Raw genomic sequence first — 25,108 nt, 5'->3', positions numbered from 1 at the left:
TTGTTTCTTGATCCATTAACGCTTTCAACATAGTTCTATAGAGGAGGAGAAGAAGAAACCTGGGGATGGGGGAGACGAAAAAACTGTCTGGGAAAGATTGATAGCTTTGCTCTGTGGTTCAATTGTAAATTATAATGCAAGTCCCTCTGGGATACAAGGGCTCTATTTGTGATTAAGAAAAAAGGCTTCATAACTGAGAGATAGAGAAAAAGTTTGCTCCCTCTTACACACAGGCAATTAGCTTGATGAAATGGCCCTCACTGTTTTGTGCCCTGGATATGTAAACTGATATTATAATAATGGGGCTGACTGCTTGTACTGTTATTTTCACCTTGAGTCGAACAGGAGGAGGCGTGCGTTATGGTGTACACAAAGCATTGTCTTGTATAACACCGCAAACCTGGACCCCTGGAGAGCCCAGAACCGCAGATACGATGTAAAGCGAGGTGACATGAGAAACAAAGCAGACTCTCATAAGTGATGAAGGTACAGGAGTGAGCTTAGCAAGCTTGTTGCCAGCATGATAAAGAACTTTTATATGCCTCATAGAAATAATGGTGAAGTGAGCTTGGATTCTTGGCACTGTACCTACCCACAGCAGGAGTCTCACCTTCCTCAATTTCTTCTGCTTTCTCATGCAAGGCAGGGAGACATTAAAAGTTATGATCTGTTTTTATATGGCAACGTGATTTTTATCGGGGGGGTTTTCATGCCTCTTCACACCTGTCTCCACTTGTTTGCATTTGGAGCAGTCTAAAGTGTTTGAGAGCCTTATTTGGTTTGACTTTGGCCTAAATAATGAACTGCCATCTGTAACTTATGCTTGTTTCACTGAGCCTTCGCCTGAAATGTGCTGACATCTGCAAAATAAAACCACACTTTATCAAGCAGTGTTTAGACTCATACGAAGAGAAAGCAAGCTGAAATTAACCATTTCGGTTCCAGTTCTGATTCTTCTTAACAAAATTAATGTTTCAATTAAAAATATTTGGGGGGAAAAAACACTGGCAATTCCATTGCTAAATTGTAAGATATTTTACTCACAAAATAAAAAATAAATATTTTTTTTAAATAAAAGGTGTTTACACGTTTTTTTGTAGGCTGCGTGTATACAGTCCAACAACTGGCCTTAACTAATATACGACAATAATAATCAAGCAAAAGAAAAGTAACATATTTGAGTAATCAATATGAATAAAATAAGTATGCTGACAAAATACATAATGCGCTTTATGCTTTTAATTCACTAAACCGGCTAATTACAGACGTTCGTTTGTTAGTCAACCCACATGCATCGTGCTGAAACCTGATAAAGATATTAATTTGGGATTCAGACTACACTAGTTGTGCTGTGTGCTTGTTATTCACTAAAAAGAGCCGTCTCATAAGAGTCCGTCATTTGTAATTGGACAACTCTGGCCGTGCCGTCTGTTTCGCGCTCTACTACATTCAGGTATTGTGGTGGCACTGAATAAGTAGTGCAGAAAACTCTGACTGTCCAAAATCGCATACTTTAAATGAGTAGGCCTAATTGCTTTGCGAAAAAAGTATGTCCAATATGGTATAAATGGAATCCATACGTACATCCTCCACGATTTCATTATCATGTGACCTACAGTCGTAGCCTAATGGTTAGAGAGTCAGACTGATAACCTGAAGGTTGTGGGTTCGATTCTCAATACCGTCAGCAATGCCACAGCAAAATGGCTGCCTACTGCTCTTAATGTGTGTATTTTTCACTTACTAGATAGTAGAGGAAGTATGCAATTTCTGATGCGGCCCATGTCACATTATTTTGGAATGATATTCCGTCCCTATCAGCAAAAGAACACACTTGCGTGAACCGTTAGCGAAAGCGTCATTCTGTTCTAGTATTTTTGTAAACGGAGCCGGTTCTAAACCACAACTAAAGAACTTTTTCTTCTAATTGTTTTTATGTCATAAATCGTTTGTAATGTGACCACCTCATTTTTCGCTGGAACACCCTGGGCCCCTATAAACAGAGGTAAGATGAGAACCGATCGGCACTGGAAGGTTTAGCTCCCGTGTCTTAAATCGATTCCACAGGCATAAGGAAGGGGCAGTACAGCGCACAATTGTTTTGAGGAGACGTGCAGTGAAGCGGAATTCTGTGGCAGTGTGAGTGTAACATAAGTGCATTGCTAACACATGGCTGTATTCCTAGAGATGTCAGAGGGGATCTGCTTTCATGAAAGGGAGTGAGAGAGAAGGATCTAATGTGGAAGTAATTACATGTGAGAGAGTCACTGTGATGGAATGCAATACAATGTTTTCCATTTGCAGGTCAATGCCCAAAGTTACATAGTGTTGTAGATATGCTAGCACCAGCCTCTTGTTTTATCACATTTTTAAGTGTGAGTCTGCACGTTTATTCTGTGAAAGGGGGAAAAGAACCTGGATTCTATCATATATTGATGGATTTTGATATACAAGTGTAAATATTTTGAAACGTATAAATTGTCTTCCTGTATCATATTAAAATATAATGGTACTTGAGTGTTAGCCATGCATGCGATATCAACCCACTAGCCAATATTTAACTTTTATACTTCACAAGTAGATTATATTAGTCGCTGACACCTGAGTTCATTATTCGAGGAAGCTGACGAAGTATAAACAGACCTGATTCATGCAAAATGCAAACACACCCAGCTAATAAGGTCATTTCACTGTTTACCTTAGGAGATATTGCTGACGTCCCAGGTGTTCATTATGTAGAGTGAAATTTCATTAGTATCAATCCTACCTGCAATTCAAGTCGGGGCTTATGTGTAGTTAGGGGGGTTGGCAAGTTCAGCAATTGTCTGACACGGGTATATAGGAATGGTACGAATCTGAGCACTTTGGTAGCATGATGCTACACATGGGACAGAAGAGAAAAAAGGAGAGAAACATGGTGTAGCAGCCGCACCCATGTCAGCAGTGGAAACACTGCTTATGTTTCATTCATAAAGAAAAGTCTAGACTGACCTAGGCCAAACGGACACCCTATACTCAATTATCCAATGCTCTCAAAAAAGAATGAAACCGGAAAAGCTTCAGACATAAGTTACATAAGGGATTATAATTTTTTTGTGTCTGCACAATTTACACAAAAGGTATGTAATCTGGCCCTCCTCACGCGTCCCCTGGTGTCCACGGATCCAGGTAGAAGTGTCAGGCATGCTGAGGGACAGATTAGCCGGTGCATGACCTGATGTGTTAGGACTTCCAAGAGCCGTAATGAGTGCCGCCGATCAGTGAGTGTTTTGGGTCAGACTGCAATGTCTAAACTGATCATTCCAGTCTAATGAGCTTTGGTGACTTTGATGTAATGGTCCAGCTGATTCAGTGCGCTAGCTGCACCGCGCAGATTAAGGTCACGTCGTATTTTGGAATGTTGCTAAACAGTGCAATAGGTCTTTTTTTAGGCATCTTCCTTGTAAGCTTGGACCCTGTTTGGGGGGTTAGATCTGTTGGAGTCTTTGATGCGACAGCTCTGTGACCATTTGCTGGTGTTCAAGAGGAGATTAATATCCCTCAAACTCACTTAAAGGTAGGTTAGGCAATTTCGGAGAGGCTAGCAATAGTACGCTAGCTTTGAAAGCATGAGATCTCCTTCCCTTCAGAGCGTCTCTAAAGCCACACAGAGTCTGCAAAGAGTCACGAGATGAGAGACAGCGTTAAACTCATGTCTGAACGCACATAACATTACAATAATAATGAACATAAACAACGTACAGAGACTTGGGGTACTTCTGAGTAAGATGACACCCCTCCTGGCCATAGATGACACAACATCTCATCTCAGCACTTTTGACTTTTAATTTGTGAGATTTAGTTTTGAGGTTAATTGATCTAATTTTGTGTCTCTGGAATAGTGAACTATGACACTGTATTATGTTGAATATCAAAGTTTTGTGTGTTATATAGCAGTTACAGTTTTTATTTTGAAGTAATTGCCAGAATTGGCACATAAGGCCCCAAGTAGCATGTTGTTACTAGTGTTATTTTAAAATTCAATAATTATTCAATAATAATTATCATTCGGTATGCCACGAATTAAAACCTCTAGGTTAGTTGAGTGAAATCATTCAATTTGCATTCATAGTGTTGCTATTAAAATATGAGCAATTAAATATGTAAATATTCATATGCTTATAAGTCACAGAATAATTGTACCTTTCAGATAAATCTCTTCAACTGGGATTGTGCTTTGTCTGTCATCAGTTATTCAATTATTCAACTAAATTGTCGACATTTTATTTTAAATAGAATAGTTATTTATATATATAATATATATATTTATTTTACATTAATGACACTATATATATATATATAATATGCAAATTTTATTTCTTATAATAACACAATGCATCATCATCCTGCACATGCTAAACTTATATCAAAATATGTCACAGATTATAAGTTTAAATGCACATTGTTCATAAGGGGGGCATCTTGCCCTGTGTTACCCACCTGACTGCTGCAGAGTCATTTTGCCATTTTGCAATAGTGTTGACATAGAAACGCATAAATCTGAGCCTGAGAACAGCTCCAGGTAGAACGTCACAGGTTGCTATCTCATAATTCTGGTTATGAAATGGCGTGAACACAACATAATCTCGTTGTTTTGGTTCACGAGGAACTGTAAAAGGTGGCTTCTGTTTGTTTGTGGCGCTCAGTGACTGTCTGTCTACAACTCTGCATAGCATAAAACGCACTGATGACGTGTGGTGTCTGCGCGAGCAGGTGCGCGGAGGTATAAAATACACATGTTGACAGGTATACTTCGTATAATTGCAATTTTTTTATTTTATTTAGACGACTTCTATTATTGATTGCTATCAGGATGTAAAGAGAGTTTCAAGTATAAAAAAAAAAGTGTTTATAGAAAAATTGCCTACCCTACCTTTAATATTCCTCCAGTGCTGTGCTCGTCACTGTGGATTTAGGTTGAACATTCTGAAGTCAACTTTCTTTTGGTATGATATTTTCTTTATAGATTTATTATTTATCTTATCGTTAAACTTTTTTTAAATGATCAGCAACTGTCAAATGATAAGCCAGAATTTGTCCAAGACAAAATGTTTATTGATTTGTGTATTATTTAAATACAGTTTTACTTGCTAGAAAATGTGCATTTGGAAATACCACATGCGGGAATCATCTTGCCATATTTGTAATGAGAAGCACTAATCAACAAAAGAGAATTAATAATTTCAATGAATTAATAATATTAATAATTATTATTATTATTATACAGCCATGTTGATCTATAATCACATAATTTGGGCCAAAATGTGATTCTCTTTAAACAAGGAACCTGGATTTTTAAAAATTACATTTTAAATCATAATAACAGTTTTATCAGAAAAATGAATTCCCCAATAAATCGGCCTTAATGCACAGTATATTGTAATATGTTCATTCAAATGATCCCCTAGTTTCATTCTGCCCTTTTGTTAAAGATTATGTTCTTAAGTTAATTTGTCCAACTCATTAGAAAGCCTTTTATCATAACTAAAATGTTTTTATATCCCGTAGTTCCATAGTATATTGAGGCATTTAAAAGACATAGGAATCCCATGGAACCATAAAAGTGACTCTTTGTGCAGGAAGTCCACACTGCACTGTGAGGTGAACCACAGATTTAATTTTCTGAAACCAAAGCGAAATATATTAAATTATGTGCTACAACATTCAACTGTTGCCTGGAGAGCTATCATTTATCCTAGCAAAGATTTACCGCTCGCTATCGCTGTCTGTGGACTGACATAGTGCATTGTATCTCGTGGAAATCATGGTTGATATTCCTGTGCGTTTATAAATATAATGCTACAGGCGTAACTTGGGTAACATTACGATAAATGTTATAATGCTTACTGTCAAGCGTTTGAGCTGAACAATAGCAGCGTGCTTAGTTTGTTTTCAAGCTGTGAAAAACAGCAGAAAAGCAGGTTTGTTTTTCTGTGCAGTATTGTAACCAGTAATACAACAGTGTTTCCTTGACATGTTGTGAGCATTGACCCAGTGCCCTGTCTCTCTGACATTCACACCTCTTGCTCTTGCTGAATGGAATGCAGATGCTTTTGTTTGCAACTTACCATATGAGCAGAGACTCGTAGTGAAGCCACAACTCTGACTTTTGACTCTGAAGTTCTGTCGATGAGGTGAAAAGTGTCTTAAAAAGAACCCTCAATGTATAAAAACCTCAAAAAGTAGAAACATCTGGCAGGTGATGCAGAAAACATGTATTTATATTGTTTATTGCACTTCTAATTTATTTAAACCTGTGTGTGTGTGTGTGTGTGTGTGTGTGTGTGTGTGTGTGTGTGTGTGTGTGTGTGTGTGTGTGTGTGTGTGTGTGTGTGTGTGTGTGTGTGTGTGTGTGTGTGTGTGTGTGTGTGTGTGTGTGTGTGTACATGGCCATCTAAAAACACCAGTTTTTTTATTTTTTATATACATTATTGAATGTTACATACAACATCAGAAATGTATTTCCTTTACCATTCTATAAGGATATCTCCCTCCCTCCCCAGAGTGACATTAGAACAAGTTTGTTCATGTTGAAACTCTAACCGCTGCACAGAATAAAAACACTGATACTAAAGTGTTAAATTCGGTCATCTGCCATGAGGAACTAGAACTGAGCTCTGTACTCTGTAAGATACTATTTAATAATTAGCTATTGTGATAAGTTCACCTTTTTCCCCCCTTAAGACACTTCACTTATTAAAAGAAAAGTATATACAGTACCTATCACAAAGTCCACAAATATTTCTCCTTAAAATGAAAACGCAATAATTTCACATCTCATTAATCTGACTTCTGTCATTAAACCTCAGAATTAACATTGTGTTTGTTTTTTTTGTCAACTGTCTAACAAAATGAAGCAGTGTGCTGTATTTTACGCCTGTTTCTTCAGGGCAAGAGGAAGCGAGGTTGTTCTTGGTTGTTGGGAGCAAACAGCCCTTAATGGAGGTGACAAAACAAACGTCCTCAGAGAAAACTTCAAGAGCCAGTTACATGAGTACTTCAGGGCCTGCAGCTGAAGTTTACCCGGACACCGCTTCTTTCAGGGGCCTCGCATAAACATTACACTCTCTGTCTGGGTAATTGATCCCAAATCTTGTTTGACAACGTTTTTTCACTGCAGACACTTCACATGCTTCCTGAACATAGCTGAGCTTTTTTGGCCGTGTTGCAAATACCACAACAACTCAGCACTCATTAAATCTTGTGTTGAGTGTTCTCTGCCTTACAACTGTGTGTGTGTGTGTGTGTGTGTGTGTGTGTGTGTGTGTGTGTGTGTGTGTGTGTGTGTGTGTGTGTGTGTGTGTGTTGTTTGTTTAGCGAATTGTTCGCACTAGCTACATTCGCTGTCTCCCTTGTGTGTTTCTTAGAGCTGTAATGTTTTCATATAGATTTGAAATTAATTAAAGTGTTACTAAATACATATAAACACCCCCCCCCCCATATATATATATATATACACACACATACACACACACACACACACTCTCTGTCTTACGTGTGTGTGTGTGTGTGTGTGTGTGTGTGTGTGTTTAGTAACACTTTACAATAAGGAATCATGTTAACATTGATCAACTACATTAGTTAACATAATGAAAACAAAATGAAAAGCATTTACTGCTACATTATTAAAAAACAAAAGTTGTATCTGTTATTTCTACTTGATGGACTTGAGATAATGTAGTAAATATCAAGTTATATTTTTATGAACTAACAATATATACAGTGCTGGGTAGTAACTGATTACATGTAATCTGGATTACGTAACAGATTACAAAAATGTCGTACTTGTAATTATATTATATTATATTTTGAAATGCTCATAATCGGGTTACTTTTTAATGACTTACATGATTACATATTATCCACACAATAGAAGTCAATTATTCATAATTTATTTATTCTCCCTAATTATTTTTACTCTTTGAAATTTTCTTTTCTAAAAAAAAAAAAAAAAAAGTGTTACCGTTTCACTTTGACTGTAGTCACAATATAGAATGGCCATGTAAATGTCATAAATCATGTAAATACATTTGTGATGCTTCTAAATTTGGGGACAAAATTACCTCTCAATTTACACCATGCATGAGATTATTAATTATGCAAGTTCCTAAACTCTGCTGATATATAGCTGTGAAAGTCTGTCTTCATCATATCCAGTGACATTCACTAATTATTGATCTGGACAAAAGTCTGAACAATAATATTTCAAACCTGGAAAACTCATCATGTGTATTATTGTTTGTTCATATAATGCAGTGTTTCCCTTTTTTCTTTTTTGACCTAAAATATTTACCCCTGTGATTTTAAGTTATTTTTTCTATAATTTAGCAACATGTTTGCATGTCACATTAATAGGGCAATAGTCATAATCCCCCTGCAGTTCTTTCAGTAATACATTTCATGTTATTGATAATAAAGAATGGAAATGTTTTCTTTATTTGTTTACACACACACACACACACACACACACACACACACACACACACATACATACATACATATATATATATATCAAAAAGTGATAAATGAGTTAGGTCAAAATCTAAAAGTAGTCAGAATACAATACCTAAAATGAGTAATCTAGATGGCATTACTAACTATAATTTTCATCATGTAATCAGTAACTGACCACAATTTGCAAATAATCTGCCCAGCGCACTTGCCTGTATTCTATATAAAGCTACAGGATTTGCATAGAGTTAGTCAGTGTTTGATATTTAGCATAGATTCTCTAGCATAGACCATCTTTCTCAGCATTATTTTTAGATATTTGTTAAATAAATATTATTTGTGCGTGCGTGCGTGCGTGCGTGCGTGCGTGCGTGCGTGCGTGCGTGCGTGCGTGCGTGCGTGTGTGTGTGTGTGTGTGTGTGTGTGTGTGTGTGTGTGTGTGTGTGTGTGTGTGTGTGTGTGTGTGGAAAAATAAGTTTTGTAATTTAATGGGCAAATTGAGCATTCTATTTATTGGCCCTATGGTGAAAAGTGTGAATGATCAGTGTTGTATCTGCTGTAGTTTATTTAACCTTAAAGACTAAATTATTTGCATGGTCTCGATCAGATGAATGACATGATCTGTGATGTCAATAACATTATTCATGCAGTTTTTGTTTGTTTGTTTTTAAAGTCTTATTTAGTATTGTGAAAGTGGCACTAGCAGTTCAGCCTTTGGTTCACTGTGCCATTGCACACGTTTTTACTCTAATGGTCAAACAATTACAAAATGTAACTGAAAGTTTTGGTAAAAGATAAGTATATATGCCTAAATGTAAGGCTGTCCACAAGCCTTCTCTGAAAGACTTCCATGTGAAGACTTTAGGCTAGACAGAAACTTCTCTTAATATATTTTGATATAAGTGCAAAGGCAAACTTAAAACCTTTCCCCATGTCTCATTAGAAAACAAGCTGCTTTCAATTACAGACAGCAAGTACACACTCCGAATCTCTTGCTCTCTCCCTCCTTCTGTCTTTTCCATCTCGTTTCTTCTTTGATTACTTTTCAAAACATTTCTATCCCCTAATAACTTGGGTTTCGTCTAGTGGCCAGTGATTAAATCCAGACCGGTATAGTAAATGCAGAAGAGTGTGTGTGGAAAATAATACCTATCTATAATTATTCACAACAGCTAAGAAATGGAAACTTGGTCATTTTGGCAATAAAGATGTCAGTTACAGCTCCACATTTAATGGAGATTTAGAGCTGAACTACAACCAATGTTTTGTTATTTAAATTTTTCACTAAAGCTTAATATTTAAATTTGGAATGCTGGAGACTTCATAAGAAAGGTCTCTCGTAGAAACATACCCATAGAACAATTATGTGTGCTAGATATTTAATAATAACAAACAACATGCATACAGGACCCATGTTTATTTTCTTGAGCTTTTGGCAGAAACGATTGTACAGTTGATAATTCAACATTTCTACTGGCATCATTCTTTATATAAATACAATGCTGCTTCTTGTTCAGTTGCGTTGTTTAATCATACATCATTGCAGGATTACAATACGTACGTAGTTGATTTGGAGCAGTTGGTTGTCAGCTGACCAATGATCCTTTTGCCTGTAAAAGAGGACAGGTTAGTTGCTCCAGTAGCTCAAACGTTAAGGCCTACCTTCCCTGCTTTGTCATTGTGGAATCTTTGCGTGAAGTTCCTCCTCCCATCATGCATTTGGTGTTGATGTCACCACTCGGCATTCTTCAGTTTCTTCGGTTCACAGTGGTCGTGTCCTCTGGCCCTGCGGAGGTCTGAGACAATACACAGCTAGTCTGCCAGAGCGGCGTATTCTACCTATAGTTTCAGACAGTTGATCATAAGTCATATAGCAAAACAATTTTTTTTACAACATATAGTTTTTTCTTGTATTTCAGTGAGCACATATAAGGCTACTTGTATTTTTACACCTACACTGTAAAAAAAATGTTGGTTTAACTTAAAAAAGCAAGTTGCCTTAATTTTGAGTTTGTTGTAATTAAAAATTTGAGTTAATACAATGAAGAAGAATGGTTTAATAAACAGAAACTCAAAATAGTATGTTATCTTCACACAATAGTTATCGAAGGTGATTTGACAAAAGATAAAAAGTTGTGATAACAAATCATGAAAATATATTTTCACAGTGTATATTAGTTGTATTTATTTATGGTATGTAACGTGACCGTAAAGCGTAACAAAGGAACTGTTTAATTTCAAGGTAAAAATAAACAATATAATAACGTGCTTATATAAATTTGAGTCTATATTGTTTGCATCACACTTTTTTATTACGCAGGGTTTTTGACTTTGATGTGATGTGGAAAATGGAAGTTTGGCATTCAGTCTAAGAAGAGATTATTGAAACAAATTAAGCGTTCGCTGTTTAAATTGACACAGTAATCCATCATTGGAGAATCGAACTTTGCGCTCTATCATGATTCTGCTGGCTTCTTAGATTGGCCCTTAGGGCAAACAGAAATAGACAGGGAGAAGGTAACCTGCACCTATTGAATGAATCAATCACACAGACACACACACACAATTACAACTAGGTGTTTTTGATGACAATTTAATAGTCAATAATGTGATTAAATGTTTATATCCACACTAAACGAAGCAATTTTTTTCAGAAAATTTGTCAAATTTAACCATGAGATTTTTTTTTTTTAAATTGTCATTATAGATATTACAACCTCCCATTTGAATCTGTGAACCCTCCAATAATTCTCCAAATTTAGTCATGACTTGTAAAACAAAGACTATCTGAGAAATATTCATATATATTTCTCGGTAGATGAATAGTGCATAACAACCATTAAATGTTTGTGTTAATGGCACATTGCCATACCATGCATACAACAACCCACCCAACGGAATACAAATAGCAATAATCACTTCAAAATCTTCATTCATAATCATATACTGCCTGTTAAAGATTGGCTGGATATAGCAAACAATCCGCATAATCCCCTGTCACATTCTGCGAGTGCATTATATCAGATTCATGAGATAAGAGCAAAACTTAGTTTTGAATGATATTTTACAGTAAAAGTGTACATTATGCCTCTTTTATATTGCTGCTATACCTGTGGAATCTCTGACTCAGAGTTATAGGTATCCGCTGCAGTCTGGTACTATACTAAACTATAAGAAATAATAAAAGGACATTGACCGATTTCCCACAGAGTTCCATTTTGAAGATTAGGCTATATGGGCGTAGGCTATACTTCCATAATATCTTTTTTCATGGACTCTGGCAACAATTGGTCCATATTCTGGTCTTAAAGAGTGAAATACATAGGGAGAACTTGTTGTCCTGTGAAGAAGCATTAAGTCCTCTGAATTCCCAGGGCAATGGTGTTGTTTTAAGACTGAAGGTAATGCTGAACAAATTACACCATATTTGGGCACAGAGCCAGGCTTCTGTAGAGAATAAAACCATAATCCTATTCAATTTGCCCGTAACCGATATGAGATTTTCTTCAATGAGTTGGAAGAATATGTCATGGGGAGTTTTTTTTTTTTTTTTAGATCTTTTTAAATGACAAACAATAAAAATGGCGTGAGAAAATACTTCAAAAGTTTTCTGCATTATTTTGGATTAATGTATTGAGAATAATCAGATTTTAAACATGATGACGTGTCTTTTTAGTAGTAAAATGACAGGTGTAACTGAGCAGTAAACTAGTGCCAGCAGGAATAATCTGTATTTGCACAATTAAAAGTTCAGACCACGTCCACATATCAGAAACATATTTATAAAAAATAAAAATAAACTATCTGTCAAGTCTTTTCTGTTACTGTCTTGGTGAGGCTGGTGTATTAAAAGAGCTTTATATTTATGTTGCTTTTACTTAAATAGTTTACAATAAAATAAACAAATACAATGTTCAGTGGTTCAGTGACTTTATGAATATATTTTTTTGATTACCCTCTTGTTTAAATTAGCCTACTAATATAGCTTAATATAATTATTACAAATTCCAAAGCAAGTAATGTAGACATGCACACATTGTATTACAAGTGTAATCAGTCTGAAAATAAGTGGATAATGCTTTCTTTACATCTAATAAAATAAATCAAACCGGCTAATTTGCAATCGCTAATGTAGGCCTATTTGCCAAAAGAATTGTGATTGCTAATTACTGCGAAATATCAGAAAACGCTTCACCGTCACAACAGATGTGCCATAGACTGCAAGCACACCAGCTGACAGGTCTATTACTTGCTCGTTTGGACACGTTTTAAACCGCAGCCTCTGATCCGGTGGTTTTCAATCCTTCATAAGTGAGACGTACAAAATATGCAGTATTATGGGTTCCCATGCAGGACCACACTGATCTGATCAACCCAAACACAAGTGTGCAAAGGGTATTCAGAAAAGCAATATTAATAATAGGCCTAATTAAAAAGAATAAAATATTTTTTTTTAAACTAAATTATTAAGACTGGTGTTACGTCTTGGTGTAATCTTGTAGACTAAATATGCCAGCTCTTAATTAGCATGATGCATCCAATTACCTATAGCCTAATATGTGAATTTGTGAGATGCGATTGTTCTTTTTGTTATGTTTTCCGTGATAATTAGCTATTTCAGAAGGTAAATTATATTTATGCATACTGACTTCTGATCATCCGCCTTAATCAGTCTCCTCACGTTGATTAGCCTGGTTAACCTTTGCTCCGTACTGGGTCCGCAAGGGTTAATCAGGCCGGGATCTCAGTGACCCGAGGGTCAGATTCCCTCTATCTCATGCTTGAAGGATACGCTGGAGGGAGCGATAAGATTAGGGTGAACTTTCCTCTTCCAAACCATCAAAGCGCAATAGACACCTGCGCCTAAACCTGCGCTCGCAACGCTTTGGAGAATTACCATGTCGTGTCCGTGACTTAATATGAGCAAAATAAATGTCGCTCACTGTGTGTTAAATAAAAACTGGAAAAGAAAGAAAAAACGTTGCCTATTTTAATTTTCAGTATAATATTTTATATTTTCTTTAATAAAATCAAATACATTTTTCTTTTAAGGTTTAATATGTAGGCTATAGTCGACTACGAGATTTGCTGCGGTTTGTATGTGGCTTTGCTTATTCAATGTCTATCGATTTCATCGCGTATAACTCCTCTTACAGCAGTCACATCTTACACACTCCTGTCCCAGCGTGCGTACTTTACTTTACAAACAATAATAAAGTGATTTGCCCCTTTCTTCGCGTCCCAGCCATGGAAAATCGTTAAAGATCCTGCTATTTGTGTGTGATCAGTAAATATTTAGTGTAGTGTCTCGTCCTAATCGATGGAGGTCCCGATGGGGGAGCGCTATTGTGTGTGTGGACGCTTGCTGAGCTCTGTGTGTGAGGACTCTTTCTTCTGCAGTGCGTTTTACAATGATAAATGTGCCAGGACGACTTTGGTTGCACTTTAGTGATCAACATCAAATTGCTTGAAAACGGTTGAAGTTCCTGAAGCACATTCAGCTATATTTTGATGCGTAAAGTGTAAAAAAAAAAAAAAAAAAAAAACAGTGGATAAAACTTTGTTTTTAGTATTTTAATACGGAAGCCTACTTCATTTAATTAGATAGTTATAAGGTGTGAAATATAATTCAGTGTGTCTTTACGGTGTTATAGCCTATAGGCACGTGCAAATGCTGCCTATATAAACTTTAAATCACTGAGATGAGCATTCATTCAATCATTCATTAATTTATTTATCTATCTATTTATCTATCTATAGCCTATATCTATCTATCTATCTATCTATATAGTATCTATCTATCTATCTATCTATCTATCTATCTATCTATCTATCTATCTATCTATAGATAGTTCGATTATTCATTCAATAGGTGACTTATTGACTCTCCATTGTGTATAGCTATAGTTGACATAGCAGAATAGACAATTATAACGCCCTGCACACATAGCAACTCTTAAAACCTATCAGACATGGACTGGATTTCTTTACTTGAACCATAATTGTCTACTCTATGGCAATTTGACGTCACTCATGAATGCAGTTTATAAGATGTCTGACGACTGCAGGGTATAGTAGTGTTTTCTGAAGTGCTGCTTTGTTTTTATTCAGACACCAGTGGCCTAAGTATAAGAAACCCGTATTGATATTATGTTTTTATGTGCATTCTTGTAGACTTATAATTGTTTCTATTCGTGAACTTAAAACCATATTTGCATAAGGGAAAATGTTTATTGCGTCAATTATTGAAATTCATTGATCTAATAAAGTCCTCACGTTGGACTTAACCATTGAAAAGACGACAAAGGCATATCACTGTTACTAGTTTGCACATAAACAGACAGGTGTCTCTCCTGACTTCACCCCTCCCTCTCTCTATCACACAGCCCACACAAAGCAGCTGCACTAAGGAGGCTTTTTACCTTCTGTGGAAAAGAAAAAGACGCACAAGAGCATATTTTGTCTTTTTGTCTTCTTTTTTTTCTTTTTCCAAAAATCTATATCTGCAAAGTCATCAACACGACTCTATTAGGATATGTATTAAATACTGACATGTGATTTAAGCGCCGCAGAAAAGTTAGATTTTTCTTGTCGGTTTGTCTTTTTTTCCCTCCATAAAGTTGTAGTAATCATTCAAATAAACAGAGAGCGGCTTTTTCCTGTATAAATCCGTCTGTGGAGCGTTAATTCGCACAGAAAGAGAAGACTAAGTATATTTTTCATTTAGGAGAGGATGCATCCCGGGGAAGAAGAATCAACATCATATGCATTTGGTATGTTGATTGTTGGGAATCAAATCTCACTCAGCATGTGCATATCAACTGGAATATGTTAAAGTGAACCTGCTGCTTTTTGTGTTGTGAATTCATTCGCAATATTCATTAAAATTATTTTACAAATGGACATTGTGTCTACAGCAAACGCATCCTCGAGCGGAACTCTTTCTCCATTTATTACTTCTATAGTCTAATCGCAAGTTTTTAGGCTACATATTATTATTATTCTTTCTGTATTTTTGGTCTTTGTTTATAAGTGTGCTGCTATTTAAGAAGTGATGCTGTTGTATTGCATGCATGCATGTCTGTGCGCCTTTACTAGTCGTATTCTTGCTTTGAAAAAGAAAATGATAAGCAAATACGAGACGTCCGCAAGATAAAGTGTGAAAATATGAACACTCACCTTGATCTTGGGGTAAAATCCACTTTGCATCGGTACGCTATAATTTACTTCTGCGGTAGCCTATTGCTTTCGGCTGTCTTGTTCACATACTGGCTTTTGAATGGTCGGAGATGAGGCACGGTGCTCACTTTTGATCGTTTCAATAAACTGGACAAAATTACCCGAAACGCTGCGATACTCCCGTGCGTGAACAACACTGTGGAGAAAATGTGCGGTAGAGACTTACAAACGCACCTCTGCAACGTCCAAGTCAATTAGAAGGAAATCTCAAAAGCATTAATCAGATTAAAATAGGCGCATGTTACTCTGGTGTATGTGAGAGGCGAGCGACCGATGTAGTTTCCATTTAAGATGGCTCTTCCACCTTAAAGAGCGATTCAGGCAGAAATAATCCAAACGCTAGGGGGCGCCCATATACTGTTGTACGTCCAGTCTTCAGCATTTTTCCTCCGAGGCAGCATATGCAGTGATTTAGCACTGTACGTTTTTCAGTGGACCCAACTCTGACAACCCCTGATGATAGAGAAAGTAGACTTCAACAAGCGAGCTTTAAAAAAAGTGCTCTGACTTATAACCCGAGGAGCGAACAGGGAGACCCCTCATCTGACCACCCGAGGCTCCCTGCGAACATCTACGGCAATTAACATGCGACTTCTGGGCTTCTGCCTTCTCAATGAGCAGAGCAGCATTCTCATCTTATGTTTGCATGCTTTTTTTAACGTTTTGAGTTTTAACGTTTAAACCCAGTTATCAATTGGAGGAAGCTATGGGATATTTTATTAACTCCACTAAGATATCTGGAGCCTATGAGTCAAGGCCCTAAAAGCACAGTGATCCTAAAATGTTCTTTTGTTGTATGAGAATAGCCTACATTCAATGCATAAATAACTTAGTGTAGCTATTGAGAGCCGTGTGGCTTGCGATATGCATAGGCTATAAATCATTGCATTATAATGATAAGTTACGACTAATATTCATTAAGCTACTTTAGTAGTCATGATGAAAATACATACATAGGGTAGCCTATGTGACAATTAATGCTAGTTTCCGTAAGTATACTGTAAATTGTATAGCTAACAATATAAACGTCAATAATCATCATCTTTTCTTTTTTCTTTTTTTCTTCTTCTTTTTTTTTGGAACTATATGCCCGTAAAGTCAATCGACTTGGATATAAGACTTAAATATAATATAATAGCCTACGTATTACGCCAATATAACTGGTCTTTTGGACTATAGGCTAATTAATGGATTGGTTTATAAAATAAACGCAATGTGTGATGTTTTATATAAGCAAACATTCACAGAAATACAGCTTGCACCAATTCTGATTCTTGTTGACTGTTAATTAATTTAGTTTTTTTTTTCTTTTCTGTCTCTGTGTTTCTAAGTAGTGTTTCGCATAGAATATCTTTTACGTATCTTGATTGCAGTGCGAACTTACATCAATAGCCTCTCGCGTACATTGCTTGTTCGCTCGTGGACTGTCTCTGTTTTAAATGTATTTGTCAGTGCATTATTGACTTGATCAATTATATGCAGTTTCATGATTTATAACGAGGCGTTAATGCGGATAAATGGGATCTGACCAAATGCGGCCGGTCTATAGAATGAATGTAACAAAAATACATACACACACATTGAAAATGTGAAATATCATAACAGAAATATTCGCATCCCGGAGATATTTTATATCATTCAGTGGCCAGATAAGATAAAATGTAGACTATTATTTAAAAAATAATAATAATTTTGAATCAGCCATAATATAGATTTTGTAAAGCCTTGGACCTCTGTAGAATGGAAAGCGGTTTTAATAGATGTTCCAATCGTGGATTTTATTTGAAATAAATCTAAATATTGAACACATGTATTGCGATGATTTTGCATCGAACTGTGTTCTACTCTCTTTAGGACCTAGCGGCTCCTCGACCCTTATTCCTGGCTTTGGCAAAGAACCAAGTAGCACAAGTGCCGACTAGCCAATGGGGTTCAGGGGGAGGTCCGTGAGCTCTGACCAGTCAAACACAGTCACTTTCCATATATGGCAACTCATCACCATGGTAACGTGTGCTAAGTTGCAGCAGTCGTGTCAAAGTTCACTATATAGAGAGCTCAGTGAGCTGATCAGAGAGAAAGCATTCTGCCAGCCCAGCGCCTACAAATCGCAGTCACTTCCTAACCTCCCCCTTTTTAACATATTTGATCACTTTGATTCTCTGTTCTCTCTCTTATTATTTTTACGCGCATGAAGGAGGTTCTATAGGTTGTGATCTTTTTGTTATATTATCAGTCCTGCTTGCCGGAGAGTTGACTTCATATTTGACTCGAGCATTGGCTGCAACTGCGCGCGGCTGCTAGCGCTACCTCATCTGAAGAAAAGGAAGAAGCAGCAATATTTTTTGGCCAGTTGTTGGTTTTTCTTCAAGACTTCACTGGAACTTCTCGCGCTTCGCAAGTATCTTTGAAAGCTGCGTGTTTCTGTGCGTGCGAACGTCGCTACACGCGTGAAGTTATCTGTCCTGCTCTATTCATATCTTCTTCCGCCGTGTTTATTTTCCATTTTATCCTTGATGGGTTTACTGGATGGATGACTGCAAGTGCCCCTGGACTTGGCCTCTAAGAGCAAGGCTCGGCTCGTCTTTGCTTCAGTTTTAACCACATGTCAGGTAACGCTATTTCCGTCAAGAAATAGACTGCTGTTTGCCGTCGGTACGCAACTTTGAACGGACATTCAGACTCTAACCGACCGCGCCGATCCTGAATTATTTATTTTATCTTGCTAAGTGATAAAGGCACCGTGCTTCGTTACTGTTTTTTTGAAACAAAGCATTCCGAAACCAAAAACGGGGAACAAAAAGTTTTTGTTAACGTTGACTGATAGATATGGCAATGGTAGTGTGGAGAGGCTCCCAGGACGATGTGGCCGAGACCCAGGGCACCCTCTCATCGCAAGCCCAAGGAGGACTATCCCTTCCGACCCCTCAACCAGGCCAGCTGGGTCTAACGGCCTCTCAGGTTGCCCCTCCGACCCCTCAGACACCCGTTCAAGGACCCCCGAACAACAACACACAGTCCACCCCGACGAACCAGACGACGCAGTCGGAAAAGCAGCAGCCACAGCATATAGAGTGCGTGGTTTGCGGGGACAAATCCAGCGGCAAACACTATGGCCAGTTCACTTGCGAGGGGTGTAAAAGCTTTTTCAAACGGAGCGTACGAAGGAACCTCACTTACACATGCCGTGCCAACAGGAATTGTCCCATTGACCAGCACCATCGCAATCAGTGTCAGTACTGCCGCCTCAAAAAATGCCTCAAAGTTGGCATGAGACGGGAAGGTATTCGGATTTTTGTTGTTTTACTGCTGTCTTTGTCTTTTGTATTTAGCTGTATTAAATGCATGCAATCTACGTCCCCTTGTATTTTGTCCCCGACTCTTCTCTCTCAGTCTGCCCGACCACAGCACGCGAAGGAACCGCCTATAGCGCTCGAGACTGAGCGTTATCACGGCGCCCTTAATGCTCGAATAATGAACAGCCTCTATTTCGCATTTTACATGTTCGCAACGTTAAATTGATTATCACTTTTATTCGCCGACGAAAATTTAGTCATTCGTGTTGATTTTTAATAATATCACTGCAGATATGCCGTGCAGTTATGGCGAGGGAGTATGGAGAGGCAGCGTCACAATCACACACACACTCACGCACACACACACACACACACACACACACATCCACACACACACTAGGCTAGGGTCTCCAGACAGACCACAATCGACATCGCTCATCTCCAGGAGAAAAGTAAATAATAATCACTATTGCGCTTTTATAGTATTTATTCGAATAATCGTTCCGCCAAGCACGAGAATCGCTCGCAGATTCTCAATAGACAGCAGAACTGACTATGTCGCTAGCTAAATAGGTTAAGGGTTAGCATGCATGCCTTTCTTTGTGCATGTATTCACCGGGCTCATGTTGTGAAACGTAAACACAAATTAATGTACAAGTACACTAAAATGACACATTTGCCAATATATATTTTTCTATTAACTTAAACATAGGGTTTGACTATAATGATTGTGTGTATAGTGGACGGTGCAGAACATTATTGTAAACATATCAAGAGCCTAGTCTTTTAATTGTTTCACTTAACAGTAAAATCATGAAGGCCACTTTGATAGTTTAAAAGTTCTGCACGTGCCAATTGACATAGTAGTCTAATTGATTACATTATTGCTATTGGTGTAGTTCCCTAAAGAAATTCTGTGGTAACAACACACCACAAGTAAACTAAAAAACAAGGTCAAGCTGTATTTTGTTGTTGTAGAATTCAAGCATCAATATCTACAGTTTCTCTTTTTACTGCAGCCGTGCAAAGGGGACGGATGCCACCCACACAGCCACACCATGGTCAGTTCGCCTTGACAAACGGGGACCCACTGCACTGCCATTCCTACTTATCCGGATATATCTCTCTACTACTACGAGCGGAGCCCTACCCAACTTCTCGGTATGGCAGTCAATGCATGCAGCCCAACAACATCATGGGCATCGAGAACATTTGTGAACTGGCAGCCAGGATGCTGTTTAGTGCGGTAGAGTGGGCCAGGAATATTCCCTTCTTCCCAGACCTCCAGATTACCGACCAGGTTGCCCTTTTGAGGTTGACCTGGAGTGAGTTGTTTGTGCTCAACGCTGCTCAATGCTCCATGCCGCTCCATGTGGCTCCACTTCTGGCGGCGGCTGGGCTCCATGCCTCCCCCATGTCTGCGGACAGAGTGGTCGCCTTTATGGACCACATTAGGATCTTCCAAGAACAAGTAGAAAAGCTCAAAGCTTTGCACGTTGACTCTGCTGAATACAGTTGTTTAAAGGCCATCGTTTTATTCACTTCAGGTAAGTTCTCATTTTCAAAACATCTGTTTTTAATCATCTATTTTATTGTGTTTACAGTAAAGATAATGAAGTATTTTAATTAAAATCTAAAATATATACACGTGCTAGTTTCAGTTATTTATCTGATAGCATTAAGTATTAAAACGTGCACGTCATAATAGATACGTAAGTGTATATATTTTACAGAGCTCTCTGATAAAAAATTAAGTTAACAAGTAAAATTATTTCATCTGACTAAAATGTTTTAAAAGCATCGACGTATCGTCAATGTAACACTGCAGTTTTATTTAACACTTAAGAATTTATTTTATTTTTAAGAATTAAATGGTGACAGAATTAATATTTTGTGACAGCCAAAATATTAATATTATTTTTTTAAATATACATATAAAAATAAATGTATATGCGTAGAAAAATAATAGAAGATATAGCCTACTTTCAACTAGCGCCTATTAGTATTGATAAAAACAAATGTAAATACACATAATGTCCGAAAATGAGCACTATCGACTTACAAAGTCTAAAATGTAGCTTTAATCATAATTTGTTGTAGTTTCACAATACATCAACATAATATGATATTGAAGGGCAATCAATTATTTCTATTTATTTGCAATGACAGATATTAAGGATGTCATCTCGAAGGGAGGGGGTGAGGCTGTAGGAAAGGGAAGAAAGGCCTAATGCTCCGTTTACACACATCACAGCCCAGCTTCACACTGGAGCCGATCGTTGAAATTGATAGATATATTCACGTTGCGATAAACACCAAAGTTTTGTTTAATCGTCCTTTATTGTGGAGGGGCGACAAGACATTTCTGTGCGTTGTTAAAAGCTCACAGTTCTTCCTTGTTTTGTTAGGATGATCTAGGGATCCAAGACACATGCTGGACTCGTTCCAGAACTGGGTCATGACCCCGACTTCCTTTCTTTATTTGTGTATCAGAGAGCTAAAGCGAAAAAGTTTTACCGATTTAATGGCGAATATATTCTTTCGGAAATGTATGACTGGGAAAGGTTTAGTACCAGTTGCACAATAAATAAGCTATTGCCACAGTATGCAAATACGCTGTTTTGATTTCTTTACATATAATGTTCCCTACAACACTAAAATATAAATGGCTCAAATCTAAAATAAAAAATATCAACGGAACGGTTCCTAACATGCTATTTTTAAAAGTTGATGTCATGTAGGGCAGCGTTTTGCAATCGCTTTATTGATTTACAGTCTTATACCACCTCTTGTGGATAGCTTGCTCTTCGAGTTTGTTGTCGGTCTTTAAAAACAACTTTCATTATTGTCTAAAATTTCAGGACTTAAGGTTTTGCAGCGTCTATAAATATTCTAAAATAAGGAAAATATATTATACGCTAGCACTTAGTCTTTTAATTTCTTTACATTATTATATTATTTTATTTTTACATTGCCCTTCTGTTCCTTTTTTTTGCCATAATATTATGACCCACATGCTGCTAAATTGTCCTTTTTATGGGGATTTACATTAGGCTACATGCATGAAGATTCAAAAGGTTTTTAAAATGTTGTTACTCGTACAATAGAATGCACACTCAATTGGGTCTATTTAAAAAAAAAAAAAGACAAACAGCACAACTCAAGAGCTTGAATATATCTCTAGTAAACTAAAGTTAGCTTGAAAGGCACATTTGATTTTTGTGCATTGCTTTTGTTATATGATGTGTATTGTGCTGGACGTAATAGCGTAGTTAAATGAAATAGTATGTGTTACTGTAGACCAACTTGCCGTTTTGTAAATGAATTGCCCAGGTGTGCTGGTAATGTAATAAGCATTTGATTATCTCTCCATTCCTTGTAGATGCTTGTGGCCTGTCAGATGTGGCCCATGTGGAAAGTTTGCAAGAGAAGTCCCAGTGCGCTCTGGAGGAGTACGTTCGGAGCCAGTATCCCAACCAGCCAACTCGATTTGGGAAGTTATTACTGCGCTTGCCCTCTCTCCGTACAGTCTCGTCTTCGGTCATAGAGCAATTATTTTTCGTCCGATTGGTAGGTAAAACCCCAATTGAAACCCTCATCAGGGATATGTTGCTGTCGGGGAGCAGTTTTAACTGGCCTTACATGTCGATTCAGTAGACAGAAGGAGTGATCAAAGGGGCTGTGACTACAATAGTTAGCGCTTCTTTTGTAGAAGGAAACGGCTGTTACACGAGTTTACTTTCACGAAGAAAGACTTTCATACAATGACTGTGAATTTTAAAATTGAGACATTCAGTGAAGCCTCGAAATCCAGAGATTGCTCCCTGTGTCATTCTGAACAGTTGGTTCTAATGTTTGTTTGTTTGTTTGTTTGTTTGTTTGTTTGTTTGTTGTTTTTGTAAAAAAGAAAAAAAAATACAAAAATGAAGAAATAAATAACCCACTAAAATTAATACAAAAGAAAAAAGATTAAAGAAAATAATTCAAGGATTTTCCTAATCCTTTCTGGACAGCAAAACTAAAAAGTGCATTTAAGCGACAATTTGGAAAGATTAAGGAAGAAGAAAAAAAAGTTCCTTTTCTAAATTGCTATATTGTCCTGTGTCCATGTATCTATAGCTGTTTTTGTAATTTTTTGTTTTGTTTTTGTTTCTCCTTTCTGGTTCCAAACCGGCCTATGTGATTCTGTAGTATGCAGTTGTTTATTTTTATTTTTACATTTTTTTTTGCTGTTTTTCTAATAACCATGGCTTCTTCTTAAACAGTTCAGAATGTAAAGACGTTCTTCGAGAATTAAAACTAAATCCACAGCAATATAGGCTATGCTTAATGCTGCAAGCGCACTTACTCTATTGATGTCCCTTAATGAGCAAGAGTAGGGATTATTTTCATAATCAACTCAAACATATATCCACAAAATGCCAGAGCACTAGTAATGCATCATTTCATACCACTCTTCTGCCTGATATAGACACCCCCCAAATCATAATCTACCGAAATGGATGCAGGAGCAAAAACTATCATTTAGTTATATGCGCCATAAAAGTGTTTGCAAAATGTCTCCGGTTATTTTTGTTGTTGAAAGTTTTGACCTGTCTCCATTTTTTTTTTTTTTTTTTTGGATTCGGGGATGGTCGACAGCCTGTAATGCAAATAGTAGAACAAAGTGTTTGATTTTACAGTTAAGGAGACCCCCACTTAATATTTTCAAATGTAAATGCGAATTCTCGCTAACGTGTTTTTGCCACAGTAAACTGTATTTTGAAGGTGGGGGGAGATGATGGGTCATCATTCTTTTAATGATAAAGCAGCAGTATTAATAAGACGTCCCTATAAATGTCCCTCAACACTGAAAGCATTAAAGTGCCTGTACAGCGCAAATGTGTTATTAACGGTTACTGAAGTCTATACACCATGGGGAACACGCTTAGAATTTACAAAGTAAGTCTTATAATTGTTCATTTCACTTGAGGGAAAAAAACACAAGTAGAGGCAGTATTCTTGTAAATATAGGTCAATTAATTTCAAGGACTTTTTCTTTATACAACGTATATGTGATTAAGAATAAAACTGTGGTTGCCAATTTTTTCGGTAATACAAATGTCTTCAAATGAGTGACAGACTTAGCTAGTAGCACTGAAAGTTCTGGTTGTAATGTACATACATATTAAGACAAATGTTTTTTTTTTCCTTCCTTTCTTTTTCATGTATTTAGACTGTGAATGCATGGCCACAGGTCGCTAACCTATTTTATCTTTGATATATATATATAAATGTAAATGTTTTTGACTGTATAGATATAATCTGTGCATTCAGTACACTAGCCCTTGTATTTAAAAAGACAAAAAAATTGGAAAAAAAAAAAACGTTCGACGATAGGTTGACACTTAACAGGGTGAGCTGGTTTGGAAAGGGGTGGCTATTTTGACTTGGTGTTCTGCTCCTTTTCGGTCTGTAACAGATGCCTTGTGTGTGTATGTGTGAAAGCTTGCAATTTCGTCCTTGTTTTGAGGCTTTTCTTCAACACACAAGACACCATGTTGTGATTGGATAAAAAGGGATCATATTGTGTAGTTGAGTGAACAGTTATTTGGGCTGTTCTCTGCCACATATGGACCAGTGAATGATACATGATTGTAATTATGAACAGTTTAAACTGACCCACGTTTTTATATAAATATATAAAATATATTACTGCAGGGTATTGATAACGTATAGATACTTTTTTATTATTATTGATTATTATTAATTGCAAGTGATATACGTGAGTGTGTGTGGAAGTTTATAGTTGAAAACAATTCTTGTTTGTTTGTGTTAGCTTATTGTAAACAAGCATTCTGCTGTAAATTTGTTCTTGGTATTAAATTATAATTTATGAATTTGAAATCAAAAGGCTTTCATTGTTGTGTTATTCATGACTAGCGGATAAATCTGTCTGAAATCTTGCTCTGTCTCAAACTGCTTGGGTTTACGGGTGTGTGTTTCAGAGAGTGTGTGTGTGTGCGTGCGTGCGTGCGCGTGTGTGAGCGAGAGAGAGAGAGAGAGAGAGAGAGAGAGAGAGAGAGAGAGAGAGAGAGAGAGAGAGA

At 37.0% G+C, this 25,108-nt stretch overlaps 1 protein-coding gene across 2 annotated transcripts; it reads left to right on the top strand.

The window, feature by feature from the left end:
- The first annotated feature begins 17,754 nt into the window (after positions 1 to 17,754).
- Positions 17,755 to 23,237, top strand: nr2f2 (nuclear receptor subfamily 2, group F, member 2). 2 transcript variants are annotated; one of them, XM_079621850.1, is made up of 3 exons: positions 17,755 to 19,009; positions 20,024 to 20,569; positions 22,405 to 23,237. In XM_079621850.1, exons 1-3 carry the CDS (start codon positions 18,556 to 18,558, stop codon positions 22,677 to 22,679), a joined length of 1,275 nt encoding a protein of 424 aa, XP_079477976.1. In that variant the 5' UTR covers positions 17,755 to 18,555; the 3' UTR covers positions 22,680 to 23,237. The 2 variants fall into 2 exon arrangements, with proteins under 2 accessions (XP_079477976.1, XP_079477977.1); XM_079621851.1 differs by having other exon boundaries at positions 17,771 to 19,009; positions 20,042 to 20,569.
- Positions 23,238 to 25,108: the final 1,871 nt, after the last annotated feature.

The sequence above is a fragment of the Phoxinus phoxinus genome (assembly GCF_949152265.1).
Source record: "Phoxinus phoxinus genome assembly, chromosome: 8".
In the NCBI taxonomy this organism is placed as follows: Eukaryota; Metazoa; Chordata; class Actinopteri; order Cypriniformes; family Leuciscidae; genus Phoxinus; species Phoxinus phoxinus.
Note: the sequence above shows the minus strand (reverse complement) of the source record. Positions and strands in the feature narration are given on the sequence as shown.